The sequence below is a fragment of the Rhinoderma darwinii genome, chromosome 13 (genome assembly GCF_050947455.1).
Source record: "Rhinoderma darwinii isolate aRhiDar2 chromosome 13, aRhiDar2.hap1, whole genome shotgun sequence".
Classification (NCBI taxonomy): Eukaryota; Metazoa; Chordata; class Amphibia; order Anura; family Rhinodermatidae; genus Rhinoderma; species Rhinoderma darwinii.
The window spans coordinates 3,650,506-3,675,687 of NC_134699.1; the positions used below are offsets into that span (position 1 = coordinate 3,650,506).

Below are 25,182 nucleotides of genomic sequence, written 5' to 3' on the forward strand. Positions count from 1 at the left end.
TTGATGTCAATGGGAGGTCAGAGACAAACGCCCGAAGATAGGGCATGTCGCTTCTTTCTCTCATGAGCCGGTTTTACCTTTACCTTTCTGACATTTTTTGGTGCGTTTTCAGACGCGGTTTGCACGTCAAAAAACGTGTCCAAAAACCCGGTGTGAACAGGGCCTAAAGGTGGAAAAAAGTTCTGAAATTATTAATCTTGGACTGATTTTGTAACATGACAAAAACCTGGCATTTTAAAGGGAGTGTGTAGACTTTTTATATCTACTGTAGATAGATAATAGATAGATAGATAGATAGATAGATAGATAGATAGATAGATAGATAGATAGATAGATAGATAGATAGATAGAGATGAGATAGATATGAGATAGATAGATATGAGATAGATAGATATGAGATAGATAGATATGAGATAGATAGATGATAGATAGATAGATAGATAGATAGATAGATAGATAGATAGATAGATAGATAGATAGATAGATAGATAGATAGATAGATAGATAGATAGATAGATAGATAGATATGAGATAGATAGATATGAGATATGAGAGATAGATATGAGATAGATAGATAGATAGATAGATAAATATGAGATAGATAGATAGATAGATAGATAGATAGATAGATAGATAGATAGATAGATAGATAGATAGATAGATAGATATGAGATAGATAGATATGAGATAGATAGATATGAGATAGATAGATATGAGATAGATAGATATGAGATAGATAGATAGATAGATAGATAGATATGAGATAGATCGATAGATATGAGAGATAGATAGATATGAGAGAGATAGATAGATAGATAGATATGAGAGATAGATAGATATGAGATAGATAAATATGAGATAGATAGATATGAGAGATAGATAGATAGATATGAGAGATAGATAGATAGATTTGAGATAGATAGAGATCTTGTGCACCCTCACAGTCTGATTTAAAGGCTATGTACATAATTATTTTTTTATAAAGCAGTGTATCAGTGTAATTGGTGCAACTTCCTAAATACATTTTATTTAAAAAAAAATGTTTTTTTTGAGATGCAGCTGCTTTGTATCTTGTACACAGAGCAGCTGTATCGTTTGCGAATACAGCTAGACTGACTGGTTCAGTGACAGCGAGCGGGTCCTGCGTATCTCTGACACGCAGGATCGAGCCGTTACCGATCACATCTAAATTATGAACTGTCAGAGACAACCAGCACCCGCTGACTCTGAACCCGCCAGTGCCGCAGATCTGATGGATTTAGGTCTTGGCGCACGATACAGCTGCTTTGTATACAGGATACAAAGCAGCTGTATCTCAAAAAGTAAAAATAATTTTTAATAAAATGTATTTAGGAAGTTGCACCAAACCCCCTGATACACATCTCTATTAAAAACAAATAAATAAATGATGTCCAAGGTGAACATTGACTTTAAGTTTGATTCACAGGAAACAAGAAACCCATCACCAGAGCCGCGGTATTTTAGTCGTCACACTTACAGGCTCCTGGTTGTTTTTCTGGTTACTCTCCTCTGGGCTGACATTACTTCCATCAACCAACACTGACTATAACAACAAGTAATAAACAAGTGGATTTGTTCTTTTCGGCTCTAAATTCTCTTAAGTGAAATAACAAAATGTCCATGATCAAATAAACAATATAATGAAAAATGTTAAAATCCTGATACAAATTAAAATTGAGGTAACGGAGGGGGGACAACGGGGGGGCTACGTCTTAGAGGATTTATAAGGGTCTGTCAGATTGTAACGTGGCTGCTGTAATACGTCTTCATTCTAACACAACCTCAGGCTGAAAGTTGAGAATAACATTTCTCCTATTTCTGAAAATGTCAGGTCCGTATTTCACACCGAATAACCACCTCTGTAAATTGAAAGCTGAAGGCATGCCTGGAAAGAAGTACACCACACAGACAAATGTCGGTAGACATCTTTCCCTCAGTCAGCCAGGAGGAAGACTGAAGCTTTATTCAGAACAAAGAAGCACACAGAGAAAAGACACATGCCCCTCCCTAGAGATGTGGGAGTGCCCAAGCCCCCCACGGCTTCTCAGCTGCAAATTCTTATGCACACTCTTCTTGCATTCCAGGGGGCGGTGTCTTCCATAGGTGTGTCCGACATGAACAAAGAACTTATTATATATCAGTATATTACACAAAGAACTGAAATGTATATACATATGTGTGAGGATAATATTTTTCAAACTATATACATAGTAATGATCCCTGACAATAGATCCCAGCGACGTCACCTGTGAACATTGTAGACAGAATTCCAGTTGTGTCTACATTTATGTGCCCCCCTCATATGTTAATCTCTCATGATATTCTCACACATACGAAGCCTCTGGCGACTCACCAGCTGTTTGAAGAACATCATGATTTTGGGTTTGGTGCTCTTCCCATCTTCTGGTTTCTTGTTCGGAGTCTCTGGAGATTTACTCCCTGTGGCGGCTCCTTTGTCTCCGGTGTTGGGCTTCGTGCTCTGCGGTTCTGGTTCTGAAGAACTCTACATTTGCGGGTGATATAATATTGTCAATTTATAAAGAAAAAAAAAAATGGTGTCAATTGTGTGTAACTCCGGCCGTGGTAAAGCTCGTCTATCCAGGGGGAGAGAGGATGAGAAACAGGAGGTTCACCACTAAATATAAATCTGCATCACATAGTGGCATGATCCTCTCCACACACATTGGGGAAGATTTACCTTCCTTCTGTCTAGTCATGCTCCTGTTTGCGTGGCGCACGTTTCTTGCATATTATTTATTATTTGCGTGTGCCAGAAAGAATATTTTTTTGTGCCATACTTTGCATTTGTAGAAAATGGGTGTGATTTTGGCTTATTCTTGGTTGATCGCCGGGGTGGGAGAAGTCGGACCTGCAGCGATCATCTGATCGCAGCCCCTTAACTTCATTTTGAATAGGAGTTGTGTTCATGAGACTACCACTTTAAGTCTTCCTTCTATACTAGTCTTCAGATTGGACGTCTGTCTTCCTTTCCTTATCTATTAGTCACTGGATTGGAAGTGTGTCTTATATTATAACCATTCACACCCCTGTCCACACTAGTCACTCGGGCGCACACAAACATTCTGTCCTCCGGCACTTGAGCGTTACTTGTTAATGACACTTACAGGCAGTATTAGTTGGACGGTCTGCGGTTCCTCTGGTGTGGACTAAGAAAAACACATTGAGGTCTGTTAATGACTGAATCCAGATTACGAATAGCAAAACATGAAATAGTCCCCAAAAATCTTATCCATACAAAGTTACTATTCTGGGATTAAACACTAATCACTATAGAAAAGCTGATAAATATAAATCAAAAAATATGTAACATTAATGACGAGAGACACGACACAAAGAATCTCATCCTGCAGCTTGTATGGTGAAACGTTTATTATTCCCTAATAGGACCACTCACCCATTGCAGAGCCATACACCCTGGAGTGCGACTGCTTTAGGACCCTTGTGGAACGGGCCCCCTTTCTAGTTTGGCCCCAAAAATCCCCTTTCTTATTGTCCGTGTGAATCAACAGGGGTCCGGCTGAGGGGTCACAGTACTCTTCTCTTTGAATAGGGGCAGGGAAGTGAACAAGTTTTGGGCCCCCCTGTTCTGGAGTGTACCAGCACCATGACGGGAGCCCGTTCAGATTTTTGGGATCCCCTCTTTGCTGCGTGTGCCACTAGATGGGGAATGTATCAGTGACATCGCTACTCATTTCGTCATTGTTTCTTATGTAACTGATTCGTGTTACTTTTGTGCTTACACTGGAAGATAATGACTACATTGTATCATCGTGAACACGTTGCACTGCCCACTGTTTTATGTACGACTCTGTTCACACAAGTTAGGATCGGTTCACATCTGCTTCGGCAGCTCTGTCACCGATTCTGTCATTTTTGCCAGATAAAATAGTGCAGCATGTAGAGTTATTTTGACTGGCAAAACAAAGGACACCATGATGGAAACTTAAATCAAGGGTGCCAGTGGTGTCCATCATGTGACGAATTTGGTGCTTCCGTTTTTTCGTTATCTTCTTCCTATAACGGAAGAGAATAACGGATAAACTTGAGTATAGGCTTAGTTTTTTTCTGTCAGGTTTCCGCTGTTTGTCAGAATAGCGTAGCTGACGGACCCATTAGAAATCAATAGGGATACAAAAATGGTTCGTAAGAGGTCCATCATATCCGTCATGGATCCTGCAAATGGAAGCCGTGATGCCAGTGTGAACTGAACCTTACGTAGAAAATCCAATCATTTCTAAATTTTTAATTCTAACCATTTCTAACCAGATATTTTAGGATTTATTTCCTGTTCATTTATTAGATGATCGTTTTCATGACTTACATTCTCCTGGACTTTAGGTGTTGGTAACTCTCCTTTAATAGACTAGAGAGAAAGGTTTCCTGTTAGTAAGAAATCGCTGAACATCACAGCTAGGAATCGGGTTATAACTCAGCATTAGGACTTTTGCACACAACTATATTATAGACGTATTCTCCCCTATTGCTGCAAAGGAGGAATAAAGCGTAATACAGAGGCATCGTACGGGAGCACACATAGGGAGTATGGAGTCCATAATCCAGAACTATAGAGACCGTAATCCAGAACTATAGAGACCGCTATCCAGAACTATAGAGACCGCAATCCAGAACTATGGAGACCGTAATCCAGAACTATAGAGACCGTAATCCAGAACTATAGAGACCGCAATCCAGAACTATAGAGACCGCAATCCAGAACTATGGAGTCCATAATCCAGAACTATAGAGACCGTAATCCAGAACTATAGAGACCGCTATCCAGAACTATAGAGACCGCAATCCAGAACTATGGAGACCGTAATCCAGAACTATAGAGACCGTAATCCAGAACTATAGAGACCGCAATCCAGAACTATAGGGACCGTAATCCAGAACTATGGAGACCGTAATCCAGAACTATAGAGACCGTAATCCAGAACTATAGAGACCGCAATCCAGAACTATAGGGACCGTAATCCAGAACTATAGGGACCGTAATCCAGAACTATGGAGACCGTAATCCAGAACTATAGAGACCGTAATCCAGAACTATAGAGACCGTAATCCAGAACTATGGAGACCGCAATCCAGAACTATAGAGACCGCAATCCAGAACTATAGAGACCGCAATTCAGAACTATAGGGACCGCAATCCAGAACTATAGGGACCGTAATTTGAACTATAGGGACCGTAATCCAGAACTATAGGGACCGTAATCCAGAACTATAGAGACCGCAATCCAGAACTATAGAGACCGCAATCCAGAACTATGGATACCGCAATCCAGAACTATGGAGACCGCAATCCAGAACTATGGATACCGCAATCCAGAACTATGGAGACCGCAATCCAGAACTATGGAGACCGCAAACCAGAACTATGGAGACCGCAATCCAAAACTCTGGAGCCCCCAATCCAGAACTCTGGAGCCCCCAATCCAGAACTCTGGAGCCCCCAATCCAGAGCTGGGGGAGCGCAATCCAGAACTATAGAGAACGTAATACAGAACTATAGAGAACGCAATACAGAGCTATGGAGACCGTGTATAGGCCGCTTCAGAAACACGAGGCACTAATGTAGGAAAGGTTTAGGACATGAAGAATGTCTGTATAAAATGCATGAACTAAACCCGGCGGTAATAGAGGAATATCATATACATATATCTATATGGGACTTGAGATCCCGTCTGTTACATATCGCTGACCTTCCTCCAGAACGGCACGGGGCGAGCTGCGGCTTCTTTTCCAGATTTTCCACTGTCTGGTTGTGGTGTGTCAGGGTTTATGGGCTTTGTGTCTGGTGTGAGAATCGGTTCTGGGGACGACTGCTCTGAGGTTACAGACACAACAGGCTGCTCTACCAGAACCTACAATGGAGATTAGTCATTAGAGACAAAGACAGAGAAGTAACAGGACGATGAGGATGTGTTTATTATAAGTGTATTACCTATCTAAGATAATGAACAGTGAGGTCCAGAACGATTTGGACGGTGACACAATCTTCAGGATTTTGGTTTTGCTGCCACCACATTGGATATGAAATGAAACATCTGAGATGCAATTGAAGTTTAGACTTTCAGGTTTAGTTCAAGGGGTTGAACAAAAATATCCTGTGAAACGTTTAGGAATTGCCACAATTTTTCTGCACAGCCGCCTCATTTCAGGGGCTCAAAAGTAATTGGACAAATTAACATTCCCATAAATAAAATGTTTTTTTTAATACTTTGTAGAGAATCCTGTGCAGCAATGACGGCCTGAAGTCTGGAACCCATGGACATCACCACACGCTGGTTTCCTCCTTTGTGAGGCTTTGCTCGGCCGTTACTGCCACTGTCTTCACTTGTTTCTTGTTTGTGGCTCTTTCTGCCTTCAGTTTTGTCTTAAGCAGGTGAAATGCTCAATTGGGTTGAGATCTGGTGACTCGACCATTGCAGAATATTCCACTTCTTTGCCTTATAAACTCCTGGGTTGCTTTGCAGTATGTTCTGGCTCATTGTCCATCTGTCCTGTGAAGCGACGTCCAATCACCTGCTGCATGTGGTTGAATCTGAGCAGAAAGTAAATCCCTGAACACTTCAGAATTCATCCGGCTGCTTCTGTCTTCAGTCACATCAACAATAAACACTAGTGACCCAGTGCCAGGCAGCCAAGCATGCCCATGCCATCACAATGCCCCCACCATGCCATCACACTGCCCCCACTATGCCATCATACTGCCCCACCATGCCATCACAATGCCCCCACCATGCCATCACACTGCCCCCACCATGCCATCACAATGCCCCCACCATGCCATCACACTGCCCCCACCATGCCATCACACTGCCCCCACTATGCCATCACACAGCCTTCACCATGCCATCACACTACCCCCACTATGCCATCACACAGCCTTCACCATGCCATCACACTGCCCCCACTATGTCATCACACAGCCTTCACCATGCCATCACACTACCCCCACTATGCCATCACACAGCCTTCACCATGCCATCACACTGCCCCCACCATACCATCACACTGCCCCCACCATGCCATCACACTGCCCCCCCCATGCCATCACACTGCCTCCACCATGTTTTACAGAGGATGTGGTGGCTTTAGATCATGAGCGGTTCCAAGCCTTCTCCATACTTTCTTCCTCCCATCATTCTGGTCCAGGTTGATCTTAGTTTCGCTTCTTTACATGTTGTTTGGCAATGTCTTATCTGGTCTTCCTATTTTTGAGGCTGATTAATGGTTTGCACCTTGTGGTCAACCCTCTGTATTTGCTCTCATGAAGTCTTCTCTTTATGGTAGACTTAGATACTGATCCACCTACTTCCAGGAGAGTGTTCTTCACTTGGGTAGATGTTGTGAAGGGGTTTTTCTTCCCCATGGAAAGGATTCTGCGATCATCCACCACTGTTGTCTTCCGTGGACATCCAGGCCTTTTGAGATCACCAGTGCGCTCTTTTTTTTTTCTTCAAGAATGTACTAAACTGTTGATTTGGGCGCTCCTAACATTTGTGCTTCTCTCTGATGGATTTCTTCATTTTTTTCAGCCTAACGATGGTCGGTTTCACTTGCATTGAGAGCTCTTTGACATCATGTTGTGGGTTCACAGCAACAGCTTCCAACTGCAAATGCCGCACCTGGAAAAACTCCAGACCTTTTACCTTGATGATGGATTAACGAGGGAATATCCCACGCAGCCCATTAAATAGCCCCTAATTTTGAGATAATTGTCCAATTACCTTTGGTCCCTTGAAAAAGAGGCAGCTCCATATTAAAGAGCTGTAGTTCCTAACCCCTTCCTCAAATTATGATGTGAATACCCTCAAATTAAAGCAGAGAGTCTGCACTTTAACCCCTTAAGGACCAGGTCTAAGCATTCTTTTTTGTTTTTTCCTCCCCACCTTCCAAGAGTCATAACTTTTTTATTCTTATATAGCCATATGAGGGCTTGTTTTTGCGGGATGAGTTGTATTATTCAATTGCACAATTTTTGGATGTATTGTATATCTTATATTGCTCATCTTTTAGTCATTTTTTAGGGAAGGAATTTTAAAAACAAAACCCATCAATTCCAGCATTGTTTTTCACGTTTTAAATTGACGGCGTTTACTATGCGGTGTAAATAACATGTCAACTTTATTGTATGGGTCAGTATGGTTACGGGGTGCCCATTATGTATAGTTTCTTTTATGTTTTACTACTTTTGCACAATTAAAACATCGCCGCATTTCAGGAGCTGTAACTTTTTATTTTGTCAGTCGATGTCGCCATATGAGGACTTGTTTTTTGTGGGACGAGATGTGGTTTTCATTGGTATCATTTTGGGGTACATGGGACTTATCGATTAACTGTTATTTAATTTTTTGGTGGCGGGAAACAAAAATAATTTGCCATTGTTTTGTTTATGTGTGTTTTTTTATACCGTGTTCACCCGGCAGTTTAATTAATGCATCCACTTTATTACTTGGGTGGTTACGATTGCGGCGATACCATATACGTGTGTTTTGTTTTTTTGTACTTCTAGTAAATAAAACCACTTTTTATGGAAAAAAGGGCTTTTATTTTATTTTTTATTGTAATCGTTTTGTTTTTTTCTAATCAACTTTTTTTCTTAACTGTTTTAATTTTTTTTTATTAGTCCCAATAGGGGACTTTACCATGGGATCTTCTGATGCTACTTAGTATACCAAAGCATTATTGCCTGTCAGTGTAAAACTGACAGGCAATCTATTAGGCCATGCCTCCGGCACAGCCTGATAGGCATACAGACAGGGCAGGCCTGGGGGCCTTTATTAGGCCCCCGACTGCCATGGCAACCTGTTGGCATTCGGCGATTGCATTCGCGGGCCACCGATCGGTGACAGAGGGAGCTCCCTCCCTCTGTCAAACAACTTAAATGTCGCGGTTGCTATTGACCGCTGCATTTAAGGTGTTAAACGGCCAGGATCGGGGGTTTCTCCCATCCTAGCTGTTGCAGCGGGAGCATGACTGTCCGTCACAGCCGGGCTCCCACGGCGATCGTGCATGCAGGATGCGCTAATGGCTGCATTCTGTGCCGTGCATGTACGTGATTCTGCGCCAAGGGGTTAAGCCCATATTCATTATATAACTGGATATTCAATATGTTGTGGTAAACAGCAAAAATGTCAAAACTTGTGTCACTGTCCAAATAATTCTGGTACTAACTGTATATAAACGAACACAATGTATATTATTACGCTTATATATTATCTATTTTTACTATTATATTATACACACATGGGTTATTATTACTATTATATACTGTATACCATTATGATTATATTATGCTATATTATATACACACACGCTTTATTATTACTATTCGGCTCTGTTCACATTTGCGTTGTTGCTTCTGTTTATAACGGAAGCCACGACGCAGTGCCAGATCCGTCCCGCACACAGCGCCACACTTGTCCATGTGTCGGATATTGCAGCTCACACACACAGTTAGTGGGCAGACGTGGCGCTGCTTCTGCAAAAAGTGGTAAACCGTGTATTGTAATCCTGGACAACTCCTTAGAGGGATTCTCTGTGATTTACACGTTGATGGCGCGGCCTTAGGATAGGTCATTGATATTTCATGGTGGAGGCAGTGATGCTTTCTGTTGCTACGAGCGTCATTTACGCATCATGAGGATTTTTTCTTCAGCACGGTCTATGAAGATCAAGGCTAAACAATAGTTGTATCTTTTATCGGTGATCAATTATCTATACAATCGCTTGGAAACGAATGAATGATGGCGATATTTGATAACAGCCTTTACTAGGTAACATTAGAAAAAATATCTGCCAAATAGTCTAAAAAAGTCATATTCTAGGAATTACTATTAAATGTAATGATCTGGGGCTCTGGGGCGACAGTTCACGCTCCATCTGAGTAACTAAAGTAAACTAAGTCCTGTAAGGCTCGGACTACACACAATAAGTCGGTCGCTGTAAAATCACCGCCAAGACTTCAGTTGTAAATTTTGGGGGAAAAAAGTGAGAGAGATCTCGGCACTACCGCAAGAAAATGTGTTCAAATCGTAAATTTTGAGGGAGTCGCTGTGAATGGGGTTGTCAGAAGCAGCCAGATAAGTGCGTGCGGCCAATTCCACTGCCCCCATTAAAGTCTCTGGAGTGGGACAGCACATGCTCATCCAACTCTCCAGGCGAGAACATGGACTAGGGGCCCCTCGTTCTTGGTAATTGTGGGGGGTCCCAGAAGTTGGACCCCCATCTAACTTATTTTTATGACCTGTCTGATGGTTGTAGGAAAACCCTTTAATGTCTCTCAAGTAAAATATTTCTGAGCGTATAAACTTACATTCTCTGGGACTTTTTGTGGCTGGGGATCTGCTTTAAAAGACTGACGAACAAAAACAATTCAGTTATTATTCAGTTTCATCAGGATCAGAAAAGTAAACTGAACATAAGAGACATCTTTTCTGATTTTGCTCAAATTTTAATTGTTTCCCATAAAATATGTTTTAATAGAGGCTATAATATAATTTACATGGACTTATAAAAGGGGACACAGCTAGGGTGGAACATGCCAAAGTAGGCCCCCCATAACAGTGTCTCCATACTGTCAGCCACATCACCCCCTTAACAGTGACACATACATTATCCCCATAAGTTCCAGCCACAATGCCGCCATTAGTGTCAGCCATAGTGCCCCCACAATAGCACAAGCCCTTCATGAATTCTAACTGTATTGCCTTTATAAATACTAGCCACAAAGCCCCATATGAATACCAGCCTCAGTGCCTCCATCAGTATTAACCACATTACAGCCATTAGTGCCACCTGGATTACCCAGTTAGTAGCAGCCACAATACCCCTCTCAGTCCAACCTATAGTGCTCCCCTCCTATGTAAATACAACCAGAAGAAGCACAATGATGACATTTATATTATCTCTGGATTTTGCCAACCTTCCTCCAGAACGGCAGTGGGCGAGCGGCGGCTTCTTTTTGGGATTTTCCACTCTCTTGTTGTGATGTCTCAAAGTCTAATGGTTTTGTGTCTGGTGTGAGAACCTCTTCTGGGGTTGATTTCTCTGAATTTACAGACACAGACACAACAGGCTGCTCTACCAGAACCTACAACAGAGATTAGTCATTAAAAGAGGAGGACGATGTTATATAGGAGGCCGTGACAGGTAAAGATAGTGCCAAACATATCCCACTCTAACTGGTCAAAGGGGCGTTCTTCTTAGAACAATGTCTACTTGTTAGAAGGGTCCCTTGACAATAATCTGATTACAGAGTCCCACCCCTGCTGCACCCCCCAGCGATCAGCTGTGATCTGTGAAGAAACTTGGCAGTAATTGTTCAGTTTCCATGCAGCGCCACCGCAGGGGAAATTAAGTATTACACAGTGTCTATTCATATCAATGTGTTGACTGTGTAATACAGGACGGGTCCTCCAGAGAGAGAGACTCTCTATTGTAACCGCTCTCCACTACAAGAGATGAGGATCCTGAACAGAGGACCCCCTCTATAACCCAGAACTCCCTAATAGGGTGTATAATATGGGTCTGCTGAACTGGACGACCCCTCTATTACTACAAACAGTTATAGGCATTGAGGGCGATTTATGAATAGTGTTGTAGAATGCAGACATTTACAAATGGGTGCAAATTGCACCAAATTTATGAAAGTGGCGCACGTGGCATGCAGCATGCAACATTTCCCCCACTGTCTTGCTGCCGGATTTGTCATCGTTCGTCTACTATGGATAATACATTGGTCATTGTTAATGATCATGGGAGGTCTAGACATAAGTGAATGGAGACAATATTCATGATGTCGTCCAATGCTCTCCGCTCGGGTCTTCATACCCCCAATAAGTTGTAGATTGATGATTAATAGTTTCCTGTTTTGTATCCCCCTCCTCACCAGGACTATGCAAATGTTACACAAGAATGAATAATTGAATGTCATTGTTAATATTTAATTTATTATAAATATCAATAAGGCCCCATGCACACGAACGTGCTTTTGCGTCCGCAATTCCCCCAAAAATCCACGGGAGAATTGCGGCCCCATTCATTCCTATGGGCCCATGCACACGACCGTGGTTTCCATGGCCCCGGAGCCCGCACCGCAGAAAGAACGGACATGTCTTATTACAGCCGTGTTCGGCAGTCCAGGCTCATAGGAAATAATGGAGGTGGCCATGTGCACGGCCCGCAATTTGCGGGCGGCTCGTGGGTGTCACTCAATGGCCGGCCGACCCGAAAATCACGGCTGTGCACATGGCTACGTTCGTGTGCATGAGGCCTAAGTCTTTCCGATAAATTAAAGGAATTCATCACTTTCCCATCAATTACGCTAAATGGCCCTAAAATGACTATAAACGTGGCACACAGTAGGGATGGTGCTGTATCATCTGTTTCCATGAAGCTGAAGTCCTCCACATTAACATAGAAATTCTTCTGCAGATCAGGTTGCACAAAGGCCTCTCTGTAAGGTTATGTTCACACAGGGCGGATACGCCACGTAAAAGAACACAGCGTATCCGCTCAGGATGCCGCATGGAATTTCGGTCGAAAAACTGCATCAAATTGTGGCGCAGTTTTTCAGCCGGAATGTCCGCTGCGGAAAGCAGCAGGTTAAAAAAAAAAAGTTCATACTTACCCGTAGTCATTTCGACGCGTCCCTCTGACGTCCTGCAGCCCGGCCTCCTGGGGTGACGTTTCATCCCATGTGACTCCTGCAGTCTGTGATTGGCTGCAGCAGTCACATGGGAATAAACGTCACCTCTGGAGACCGGGCTGGACGCAGAAGCATAGAGATCTGGGAAAGTATAACTTTTTTTTTCTGAGCTGCGATTTTTGAGGCGATATCGCAGCTTTTCCGCCGCAAATATGCCAACGTTTGAGATTTCTTGCGGGTTATACTTCCGCGTTTAATTCACTGGGGAAAACCCGCAACAGAGAACAAGAGGTTCCGCAGCATAAATTGACATGCTGCGGAATCATTTTCTGCAGGTCAATTTCTGAATGGTTTTTTTGGCAGATTATTTACGCAGCGCGCGGAGGAGATTTGATCATTCTTAACGTTCGTGGATCATTTCTGTATGAGAAGCTTCACTTACATTGTCCTGATTTTTAGGAGGCTGGGGATCTCCTCTAAAAGACTGGAAACATAATATTAATAGAAGACAAGATGTTAGCACACGGTTGACAGACATCTACGTTTCATTTAGTGGGTGAGCATGGAAAAGCCTGTCTCTGCAGAGGATTTGGAGCTCTGTATCAGAAAAATGCAGCTCCGATGGATATAAAGATATATGAAGAAATGAATTGGCAGAGGATTTTAGACCCACACGTAATTAAAAACCACAAATGGTGTGAACATTCACTTGAAATAAAAGAATAATGCAGCCCATTAGCAGTGAATCTAAGAGCGGCCCGGCCTCAGGTGGCAAGGTTGGTAAAACAGTAAAGATTGCAGAGGATGTAAGCCCAAGCTTTGCAATGTATATGAAGCCTGCACACAACCCATGTGGAAATACACCCGAGTTTGCCAACCTTTCTCCAGAAAGGGACAGAGCGAGGAGATGGCTCCACCACAGGGTTCTCGTTCTCCTGCGGTTGGACATTGGAGTCCGGGATCTGGACTGTGATCGGCTCTGGGGTTGAGGTTACTGACACAGATTGTGCTGCCGGCTCCTCCACACCCTACAACACGGATGATTGACCAGTTATTAATGGGTTAGTGACGACGATGGTACCGGTATCATCCTGTATTGATATTCTACTGCATGCCATACGATGGATTATGATGTAGCCTATAAACTGGCTGCTGTATGGAGGATTAATAGAGAAACCGCACGACTAAATATTCTTCTATTACTGTATATTACTTTTCATCTGTAATTTCAATATTTTTCTGACATTGCTGATAATGTTTCATTAGGAATTTGATAAATAATATTAATATTTTATACACTGTAGTGAAATGTAGAATAAATGTTATTTCCCAAATTATTTCAGAAAAAAAATATTTGTAATACTATAGAGATAATGGAGAAAACAATGAAATATTATACATAATTGTACATTTTGGGGGGAAAATTATATGGAAACCTTTTATTTGGTCGTACAATATGGCTGATCACCTCTGTTTATAGAAACCTAACCTCTGTCTGTCTATCTACCTGCCTTTACCTGTATCTGCCCACCTTCACCTGTATCTATATACCTGTCTTCACCTGTATCTATATACCTGCCTTCACCTGTATCTATATACCTGCCTTCTCTTATATCTATATATCTACCTGCTCCCACCTGTATCTATATACCTGCCTTCTCTTATATCTATATATCTACCTGCTCCCACCTGTATCTATATACCTGCCTTCTCTTATATCTATATATCTACCTGCTCCCACCTGTATCTATATACCTGCCTTCTCTTATATCTATATATCTACCTGCTCCCACCTGTAGCTATATACCTGCCTTCTCTTATATCTATATATCTACCTGCTCCCACCTGTAGTTATATACCTGCCTTCTCTTATATCTGTATAGCTACCTGCTCCCACCTGTAGTTATATACCTGCCTTCTCTTATATCTGTATAGCTACCTGCTCCCACCTGTAGTTATATACCTGCCTTCTCTTATATTTACCTGCTCTCACCTGTAGCTGTATATCTGCCTGACCTCACCTGTATCTATATATATATTCCTTCTCTTATATCTATATATCTACCTGCTCTCACCTGTAGTTATATACCTGCCTTCTCTTATATCTATATATCTACCTGCTCCCACCTGTAGTTATATACCTGCCTTCTCTTATATCTATATATCTACCTGCTCCCACCTGTAGCTATATACCTGCCTTCTCTTATATCTATATATCTACCTGCTCCCACCTGTAGCTATATACCTGCCTTCTCTTATATCTATATATCTACCTGCTCCCACCTGTAGCTATATACCTGCCTTCTCTTATATCTATATATCTACCTGCTCCCACCTGTAGTTATATACCTGCCTTCTCTTATATCTGTATAGCTACCTGCTCCCACCTGTAGTTATATACCTGCCTTCTCTTATATCTGTATAGCTACCTGCTTTCACCTATATCTATGTACCTCCCTTCTCTTATATTTACCTGCTCTCACCTGTAGCTGTATATCTGCCTGACCTCACCTGTATCTATATAACTGCCTTCTCCTATATCTGTATATCTACCTTCTCTCACCTGTATATCTTCCTGACCTCAGCAGTATCTATATACCGGACTTCTCCTATATCTGTATGTCTACCGGTTTTTACCTGTATATCCGCCTGCCCTCGCCTGTATCTGTATATCGGCCTGACCTGTATTTGTCTATCTGCCGACCTCACTTGTATCTGCCTTATCTTGTTGCACGAACTGTACGACTATTGCTTCTGATTTTTGATTCCGGTACCTTGCTTCTGAAATCTTATGTGCAGCTCTTACTATTTGAGGCTACTCTGGGGATGTGACCTGAGGATTCCCTGCACAAAGTCCGAACCCATTTTAAGGGGTCCACACTCCTGTCCCGTGGACTGACCGGGACAATTTGTATAAGAGGATTTCAGTTTTATTGAGGATCGATCATAATTATATCTAGTGATAATTAAATAATGTCACCTCTATGATACGATGGACTTACATTCTCCTGGATTTTATTGGTTTGTGGTTCTCCCTTAAAAGACTAAAAAAAAAATATTAGATATTTTTGTTTAATAAATCTCAAAATAAATAAAAAATAAACGAACATTGGAGATCAGGGTGTAATATCACCTGCTACCTGTGTATAGTGTATATAGTGTATATACCAGCAGACAAACAGAGACGTAACAAGAGTAACAGCGCAAAGTATTCACAAAAACTCGGACGTCAGGAGAGCGAACAGGAAAAGAGACACCGACAGTCAGATTTTGTTTTTAAAATTGTCTAATGTAAATGTACTAAAGCAAAGAGGAGGTAAATGAATGTGTTAGTCCCTGCCACCAATAAATCACATATATACACAGTCGAGTCCCATTTATTATGATCACCTCCTACTTTCGACGTCGGCAGCGCGTAACCCATGAAGTGATGTGTGGTGGGCTTGGTGGGTATGTAAGGTGGGCAGTCGGCTATCTGATCACATATCGCTCGTCGTCGTCGTGGGTAAAAGGGGCGATTTATCAGAGTTGCAAAAATAAATGATTATCGGCTTTCGGGCCAGGGTGTCGGTATTTCTCACACAGCGCAGTTTGTGAAGTGTTCGCGTGCTGCTGTGGTGAGTGTATTGTGAGTGGACAAATGGCGCCATTGGGAATGTGGAAACTGCGGAGCACCACGCGACATTGATGTGAGAGATGAACGTCGGCTATGAATGTGCGCGAGGGACGAATGACACGCTATAGCGGAGCAGCTCACCGTGAAAACCTACCAGGGGCGACCAGACGTGTCTAATACAACAGTCCAGTGAACCCGACTGTGTATGGGGCTCCGGAGCCAACGGACGGTCACCGCTCCTGTGTAACAAGGGGCAGCGGAAAAAAAGGCTTCAATATGCGCGGCAGGACCGGAATTGGACCCCCGATGATTGGTAAAGAGTCGTCTTCTCCGATGAGTCACGTTTTCTGCTTCATGGAACGGATGGACGTCGGCGCGTCAGGCGAGAAACATCAGAGAACAAACACCCGGCAGCCATTGCTGGAAGAACACGAGCCGGTGGCGGCAGCGTTATGGGCGGGGGAATATTTCATGCCGTTCTCTGGGCCACTCATCCATGTGGACGGCTCTGAGGAGATCTGGGTATGAATCCATTGTTGTAGATCACGTCCCCCCCCCCTACATGATGATTGTCTTCCCTGGGGCAGATGGAATCTTCCAGCAAGACAATGCGACACGTCACCCGGCTAGAAATGTCCGACAGGAAGAGCCCGACCAAGACCTCCAAGTACTTCCCTGGCCCCTAATTCACCAGACCTGAACCCAATTCAGCATCTGTGGGACCTCAATTGTCTTGTTCGCTCTATGGACCCTCCCCCGCGTGCCCTCCAGAAAAGGTGGGATGTTCTGCAGTCAGCGGCGCCAGATACCGGAGACCACCGACCAGCACCTTATTGATCACTCCCCGCCCGTCTACTGCTGTCCGCGCTGCCCACGGCGGGTACTCTGGATATTACCCGCTGCTCAGAATAATGGGACTCCACTGTGTATTTATATACACACAAACACGCCTTCATACACACATATTCACCCACACACATATACATACACAAACATATACACACACCCACGTTGTGTGTATCTATCTCATATATATTGATATATAGTATAGTTCTAGGCTGGGGCTACACGATGAGTTTGGCCACAACACAGGTCCAATGGCCAAAAATCGCTTTGTCCAGTAGCCTACATTGCAAGTAAAATGGCTGCGACCACATTCACTGTCATTACTTGCCATGTGGGCTACAGAACAGAGTGATCTTTGGCCGTTTCTAGAGAACCACATTTAAATTGAATCCTGTGCAGTGTGTCCTTCATGATTACAACATTGTTTCATCTGTGTGTGTATCTGTGTACACAAAAATTGAAAGATAAAATAAGATTGTACTGTGTTTTTTTGGTAATAAAACAGATGTGATACAGTATGGACGATAGATTACAGATCTGTACATTACAATGGATGACTGCAGCAGTGATGTTATTATCCATCATCTATCCGATATTTCATACACCCACCATTTACATTGTGTGCAGACAATAACCTTTAAATAACCTTGACTAGGGTTGAACTTGATGGACATGTGTCTTTTTTCAACTGTACTAAATATGTAACTATGCTGAGGTGTCCTGTGTTATCTCTCGGGGCGGCCATTGCAGATACAGTTACCCAGACAATTCAGCAGGTTATATACTGACCTTCCTCCAGAATAGTTTGGGTCGGGGGGCTGTAGTCTCTTTAGCAGCTTTCCCTTCTTCTGAGGCTGTGATCTGTGTTGGGACATCAGAGGATTTAGGCTCCTGTATTAATACCTGCTCGGGGGGCGACTTCTCTGAGGTTACAGACACAGACACAACAGACTGTTCTACCACAACCTACAACAGAGATTAGTCATTAGTATGGGGAGTTAGTACAATATTATTCTTATATCAACATTACAGCATTATTATTTATTATTATAATTATTACTATTTATTATTATTATTATTATTATTATTATTAAGACAATAAAACATATGTCCTATCTATCTATCTATCTATCTCATATCTATCTATCTATCTATCTATCTATCTATCTATCTATCTATCTATCTATCTATCTATCTATCTATCTATCTATCTATCTATCTATCTATCTATCTCATATCTATCTATCTATCTATCTATCTATCTATCTATCTATCTATCTATCTATCTATCTATCTATCTATCTATCTATCTATCTCATATCTATCTATCTATCTATCTATCTATCTATCTATCTATCTATCTATCTATCTATCTATCTATCTATCTATCTATCTATCTATCTATCTATCTGTCTCATATCTATCTATCTATCTATCTATCTCATATCTATCTATCTATCTATCTATCTATCTATCTCATATCTATCTATCTATCTATCTATCTATCTATCTATCTATCTATCTATCTATCTATCTATCTATCTATCTATCTATCTATCTATCTATCTATCTCATATCTATCTATCTATCTATCTATCTATCTATCTCATATCTATCTATCTATCTATCTATCTATCTATCTATCTATCTATCTATCTATCTATCTATCTATCTATCTATCTATCTATCTCATATCTATCTATCTATCTATCTATCTATCTATCTATCTATCTATCTATCTATCTATCTATCTCATATCTATCTATCTATCTATCTATCTATCTATCTATCTATCTATCTATCTATCTGTCTCATATCTATCTATCTATCTATCTCATATCTATCTATCTATCTATCTATCTATCTATCTATCTATCTATCTATCTATCTATCTATCTATCTCATATCTATCTATCTATCTATCTATCTATCTATCTATCTATCTATCTATCTATCTATCTATCTATCTATCTCATATCTATCTCATATCTATCTATCTATCTATCTCATATCTATCTATCTATCTATCTATCTATCTATCTATCTATCTATCTATCTATCTGTCTCATATCTATCTATCTATCTATCTATCTATCTATCTATCTATCTATCTATCTATCTATCTATCTATCTATCTATCTATCTATCTATCTATCTATCTATCTATCTCATATCTATCTCATATCTATCTATCTCATATCTATCTCATATCTATCTATCTCATATCTATCTCATATCTATCTATCTATCTATCTATCTATCTATCTATCTATCTATCTATCTATCTATCTATCTATCTATCTATCTATCTATCTATCTCATATCTATCTATCTATCTATCTATCTATCTATCTATCTATCTATCTATCTATCTATCTATCTATCTATCTATCTATCTATCTATCTATCTATCTATCTATCTATCTACTCCTGGACGCAGTGTCCACTATTCCTAATTCTTGGTGCATGTCTCCCTGCGGTACGACAGATGATATGACTGTAGAACGGAGCAGTAACTGAACAATGACTGTTTAATTAGATGACAGCAGTGTGATATATGATTGTGTCTTCACACAATAAGTGGCTGCTAGTACAGGCTCTGAATACACAGTGACAGCTCTGGACAGACCGTGGCCATTGTAAAATCAACTTATTCATTAAAGTATATAATCAATTATATGTTCCCTAAAGTATGTATCACAGTGAGGATCCGTGGCCACTAAACTCGATGCAGATTTCTGTTATACTGGAAACAGTCAGCAGGCAGGATGGTTACCACTCATTATTTATTAATAAGAGGAAGTTAATAAGCTTATAACATAATCAAGCAGATGGACTTGGTGCACAATTCCGACTTACTTTGCTGCAACTTGTCTGTTGCTCCTTTTTCGACTGTGAAGGAAATAAACATAATATTTACCTTGTACTGCTGGAAGCCTAGATAAAAGGCAGGATAGTAACACTATACTCTATACACAAAGAGAAGGCTCTGTATGCAGCTCTCCGTCACTCCCTGGTCTCTGGGGCAGGGGCTGTATTCCATCACATACAGAAGACTGTATGAATCTATTGACACTTTTCTGTCCATTAACTCCCACTCATCGCAGCTGCTACAAACAATGCAGGAACGAAGTGTGTCTCCAATATGGAGGGCTGGCGTTGGTGAGGGGCAAACCGGGAAATTACCCAGGGACCCTGGCCACTATAGCGGCTGCTACAGGGCCCGCGCCGCCTGGTCCCCTCATGCCCGGTGGCGTCGCTAGCTCCGGTGCTAGCGACAGCCACATCCACTTGTATCTGCGTCCTCAGGACGCAGATGCAATTGAATACAAAAGGCTGCAGGCCACATTAGGCCTGCAGCCTATAAGGAACTAGCAAGAATCCCAGCGCGGAGTGACGTGATGACGTCACTGCATCATGCTGGCCTGCGCAAGGTTCGCGCTCGAGGATGTGAAGCGCTCTGTCCATCGCACGAACGGGGTAAGGTAAGTTCAATGGGTTTTTTGGTGTTTTTTTTGGCGGTCTGTGTGGCACTATATACAATCGGAGGGGGGAGCTGTGTGTGGCACTGTATACAAGGGGGGCTCTGTGACACTATATACAAGGGAGAAGGGGGCTGTGTGGCACTTAGTACAAGGGTGGACTGTGTGGAACTATGTACAAGGGGGATGAGCTGTGTGGCACTATAAACTAGGACAGGTTGTGTGGCACTATATACTAGGACGGGCTGTGTGGCGCTATCTACAGGGAACTGTGTGGTGCTATCTACAGGGGATGCTGTGGCACCATATACAGGGGGCACACTGGGCATTATTACTGTGGAGGCAAAAAAGGGGGCATGGTTACTAATGGGGCAATTTTATAGTGTCGAGCACTGAGGGATCATTATTACTGTCTGGGGCACTGTGGATTACGAGTTTGTTTAGAGGATGGGGTATAGGTGGGGAGGGTGCTGGAAAAGCAAGAAACCAACATGTCTGTTTGTCAAATTCTGCAGAGACGAGTCGTGGCAGGAATACGTGTGGGCCAGATGTAGAAAATAAGGGAAAGTGAATGACTCTAATCAGAGAAAATCATCACCTGGGATTCGCTAGATATAAATGTGCTGTAATCCCTTCTATAGTCGGCAGAGCTCTTGTGTATAACTGGCTTCTACCACTATATGGTCACTATATGATTGTAATATTGGTGTTTGTATAAGAGTATTATTCAGTAACAGTATGGGGGTATTATTCAGTCACTATGTGGTTATGGTGTGGCGGTATTATTCAGTAACAGTATGGGGTATTATTCAGTCACTATGTGGTTATGGTGTGGCGGTATTATTCAGTAACAGTATGGGGGTATTATTCTGTCACTATGTGGTTATGGTGTGGTGGTATTATTCAGTAACAGTATGGGGGTATTATTCAGTCACTATGTGGTTATGGTGTGGCGGTATTATTCAGTAACAGTATGGGGTATTATTCAGTCACTATGTGGTTATGGTGTGGTGGTATTATTCAGTAACAGTATGGGGGTATTATTCAGTCACTATGTAGTTATGGTGTGGCGGTATTATTCAGTAACAGTATGGGGTATTATTCAGTCACTATGTGGTTATGGTGTGGTGGTATTATTCAGTAACAGTATGGGGGTATTATTCAGTCACTATGTGGTTATGGTGTGGCGGTATTATTCAGTAACAGTATGGGGTATTATTCAGTCACTATGTGGTTATGGTGTGGTGGTATTATTCAGTAACAGTATGGGGGTATTATTCAGTCACTATGTGGTTATGGTGTGGAGGTATTATTCAGTAACAGTATTGGAGTATTATTCACTCACTATGTGGTTATGGTGTGGCGGTATTATTCAGTAACAGTATGGGGGTATTATTCAGTCACTATGTGGTTATGGTGTGGCGGTATTATTCAGTATCAGTATGGGGGTATTATTCAGTCACTATGTGGTTATGGTGTGCCGGTATTATTCAGTAACAGTATGGGGTATTATTCAGTCACTATGTGGTTATGGTGTGGTGGTATTATTCAGTAACAGTATGGGGGTATTATTCAGTCACTATGTAGTTATGGTGTGGCGGTATTATTCAGTAACAGTATGGGGTATTATTCAGTCACTATGTGGTTATGGTGTGGTGGTATTATTCAGTAACAGTATGGGGGTATTATTCAGTCACTATGTGGTTATGGTGTGGCGGTATTATTCAGTAACAGTATGGGGTATTATTCAGTCACTATGTGGTTATGGTGTGGTGGTATTATTCAGTAACAGTATGGGGTATTATTCAGTCACTATGTGGTTATGGTGTGGGGGTATTATTCAGTAACAGTATGGGGGTATTATTCAGTCACTATGTGGTTATGGTGTGGTGGTATTATTCAGTAACAGTATGGGGGTATTATTCAGTCACTGTGGTTATGGTGTGGAGGTATTATTCAGTAACAGTATGGGAGTATTATTCAGTCACTATGTGGTTATGGTGTGGCGGTATTATTCAGTAACAGTATGGGGGTATTATTCAGTCACTATGTGGTTATGGTGTGGCGGTATTATTCAGTAACAGTATGGTGGTATTATTCAGTCACTATGTGGTTATGGTGTGGTGGTATTATTCAGTAACAGTATGGGGGTATTATTCAGACACTGGTTATCGTGTGGCAGTATTATTCAGTAACAGTATGGGAAATTATTCAGTCACTGTGGTTATGGTGTGGCAGCATTATTCAGTAACAGTATGGGGGTATTATTCAGTCACTGTGGTTATGGTGTGGCAGTATTATTCATTAACAGTATGGGGGTATTATTCAGTCACTATGTGGTTATGGTGTGGTGGTATTATTCAGTAACAGTATGGTGGTATTATTCGGTCACTGTGGTTATGGTGTGGCGGTAATATTCAGTAACAGTATGGGGTATTATTCAGTCACTATGTGGTTATGGTGTGGCGGTATTATTCAGTAACCGTATGGTGGTATTATTCAGTAACACTATGGGGGTAATATTCAGTCACTATGTGGTGGTTATGGTGTGGCAGTATTATTCAGTAACAGTATGGGGGTATTATTAAATCACTATGTGATTATGGTGTGGTGGTATTATTCAGTAACAGTATGGGGGTATTATTCAGTCACTATGTGATTATGGTGTGGGGGTATTATTCAGTATTAGTATGGTGGTATTATTTAGTCACTATGTGGTAGTTATGGTGTGGTGGTATTATTCAGTAACAGTATGGGGGTATTAGTCAGTCACTATGTGGTTATGGTGTGGCGGTATTATTCAGTAACCGTATGGGTGTATTATTCAGTCACTATGTGGTTATGGTGTGGTGGTATTATTCAGTAACAGTATGGGGCATTATTCGGTCACTATGTGGTTGTGGTGTGGCGGTATTATTCAGTAACAGTATGGTGGTATTATTTAGTCACGGTGGTAGTTATGGTGTGGCGGTATTATTCAGCAACAGTATGGGGGTATTATTCATTCACTGTGGTTATGGTGTGGCGGTATTATTCAGTAACAGTATGGGGGTATTATTCAGTCACTGTGGTTATGGTGTGGCGGTATTATTCAGTAATTGTATGGGGGTATTTTTCAGTCACTGTGGTTATGGTGTGGTGGTATTATTCAGTAACAGTATGGGGCTATTATTCGTTCACTATGTGGTTATGGTGTGGCGGTATTATTCAGTAACAGTATGGGGTATTATTCAGTCACTATGTGGTTATGGTGTGGCAGTATTATTCAGTAACATTATGGGGGTATTATTCAGTAACATTATGGGGGTATTATTCAGTAACAGTATGGGGGTATTATTCAGTCACTATGTGGTTATGGTGTGGCGGTATTATTCAGTAACAGTATGGGGCTATTATTCGTTCACTATGTGGTTATGGTGTGGCGGTATTATTCAGTAACAGTATGGGGTATTATTCAGTCACTATGTGGTTATGGTGTGGCAGTATTATTCAGTAACATTATGGGGGTATTATTCAGTAACATTATGGGGGTATTATTCAGTAACAGTATGGGGGTATTATTCAGTCACTATGTGGTTATGGTGTGGCGGTATTATTCAGTAACAGTATGGGGGTATTCAGTTACTATGTGGTTATGGTGTGGCGGTATTATTCAGTAACAGTATGGGGGTATTATTCAGTCACTATGTGGTTATGGTGTGGCGGTATTATTCAGTAACAGTATGGTGGTATTATTCAGTAACAGTATGGGGGTATTCAGTCACTATGTGGTTATGGTGTGGCGGTATTATTCAGTAACAGTATGGGGGTATTATTCAGTCACTATGTGGTTATGGTGTGGCGGTATTATTCAGTAACAGTATGGAGGTATTATTCAGTCACTATGTGGTTATGGTGTGGTGGTATTATTCAGTAACATTATGGGGGTATTATTCAGTAACATTATGGGAGTATTATTCAGTAACAGTATGGGGGTATTATTCAGTCACTATGTGGTTATGGTGTGGCGGTATTATTCAGTAACAGTATGGGGGTATTATTCAGTCACTGTGGTTATGGTGTGGTGGTATTATTCAGTAACAGTATGGGGGTATTCAGTTACTATGTGGTTATGGTGTGGCGGTATTATTCAGTAACAGTATGGGGGAATTATTCAGTCACTGTGGTTATGGTGTGGCGGTATTATTCAGTAACAGTATGGTGGTATTATTCAGTAACAGTATGGGGGTATTCAGTTACTATGTGGTTATGGTGTGGCGGTATTATTCAGTAACAGTATGGGGGTATTATTCAGTCACTATGTGGTTATGGTGTGGGGGTATTATTCAGTCACTATGTGGTTATGGTGTGGCGGTATTATTCAGTAACAGTATGGAGGTATTATTCAGTCACTATTGTGATTATGGTGTGGTGGTATTATTCAGTAACAGTATGGGGGTATTATTCAGTCACTATGTGGTTATGGTGTGGTGGTATTATTCAGTAACAGTATGGGGGTATTCAGTCACTATGTGGTTATGGTGTGGCGGTATTATTCAGTA

General features: G+C 41.5%; 2 protein-coding genes across 17 annotated transcripts in view; one reads left to right on the forward strand and one right to left on the reverse strand.

Moving 5' to 3' along the window:
* LOC142665691 (prefoldin subunit 4-like) overlaps positions 1-25,182 on the forward strand; it is a 270,809-nt gene that overhangs the window by 111,277 nt on the left and 134,350 nt on the right. The window lies entirely within an intron of this gene.
* Positions 1-25,182, reverse strand: part of BCAS1 (brain enriched myelin associated protein 1) — an 87,764-nt gene that overhangs the window by 6,021 nt on the left and 56,561 nt on the right. For 7 of the 15 annotated variants that reach the window (XM_075845427.1, XM_075845420.1, XM_075845419.1 and 4 more), the window contains 11 exons: positions 20,019-20,051; positions 17,949-18,125; positions 15,700-15,741; positions 13,576-13,725; positions 13,140-13,181; positions 10,973-11,140; positions 10,364-10,405; positions 5,745-5,906; positions 4,364-4,405; positions 3,147-3,188; positions 2,375-2,524 (listed from right to left, as the gene is read on the reverse strand). In XM_075845427.1, coding sequence (XP_075701542.1) covers positions 2,375-2,524; positions 3,147-3,188; positions 4,364-4,405; positions 5,745-5,906; positions 10,364-10,405; positions 10,973-11,140; positions 13,140-13,181; positions 13,576-13,725; positions 15,700-15,741; positions 17,949-18,125; positions 20,019-20,051 — 1,050 coding nt within the window. The remainder of the gene's footprint in view (positions 1-2,374; positions 2,525-3,146; positions 3,189-4,363; positions 4,406-5,744; positions 5,907-10,363; positions 10,406-10,972; positions 11,141-13,139; positions 13,182-13,575; positions 13,726-15,699; positions 15,742-17,948; positions 18,126-20,018; positions 20,052-25,182) is intronic. The other 8 variants (XM_075845430.1, XM_075845425.1, XM_075845422.1 and 5 more) reach the window with 7 other exon arrangements.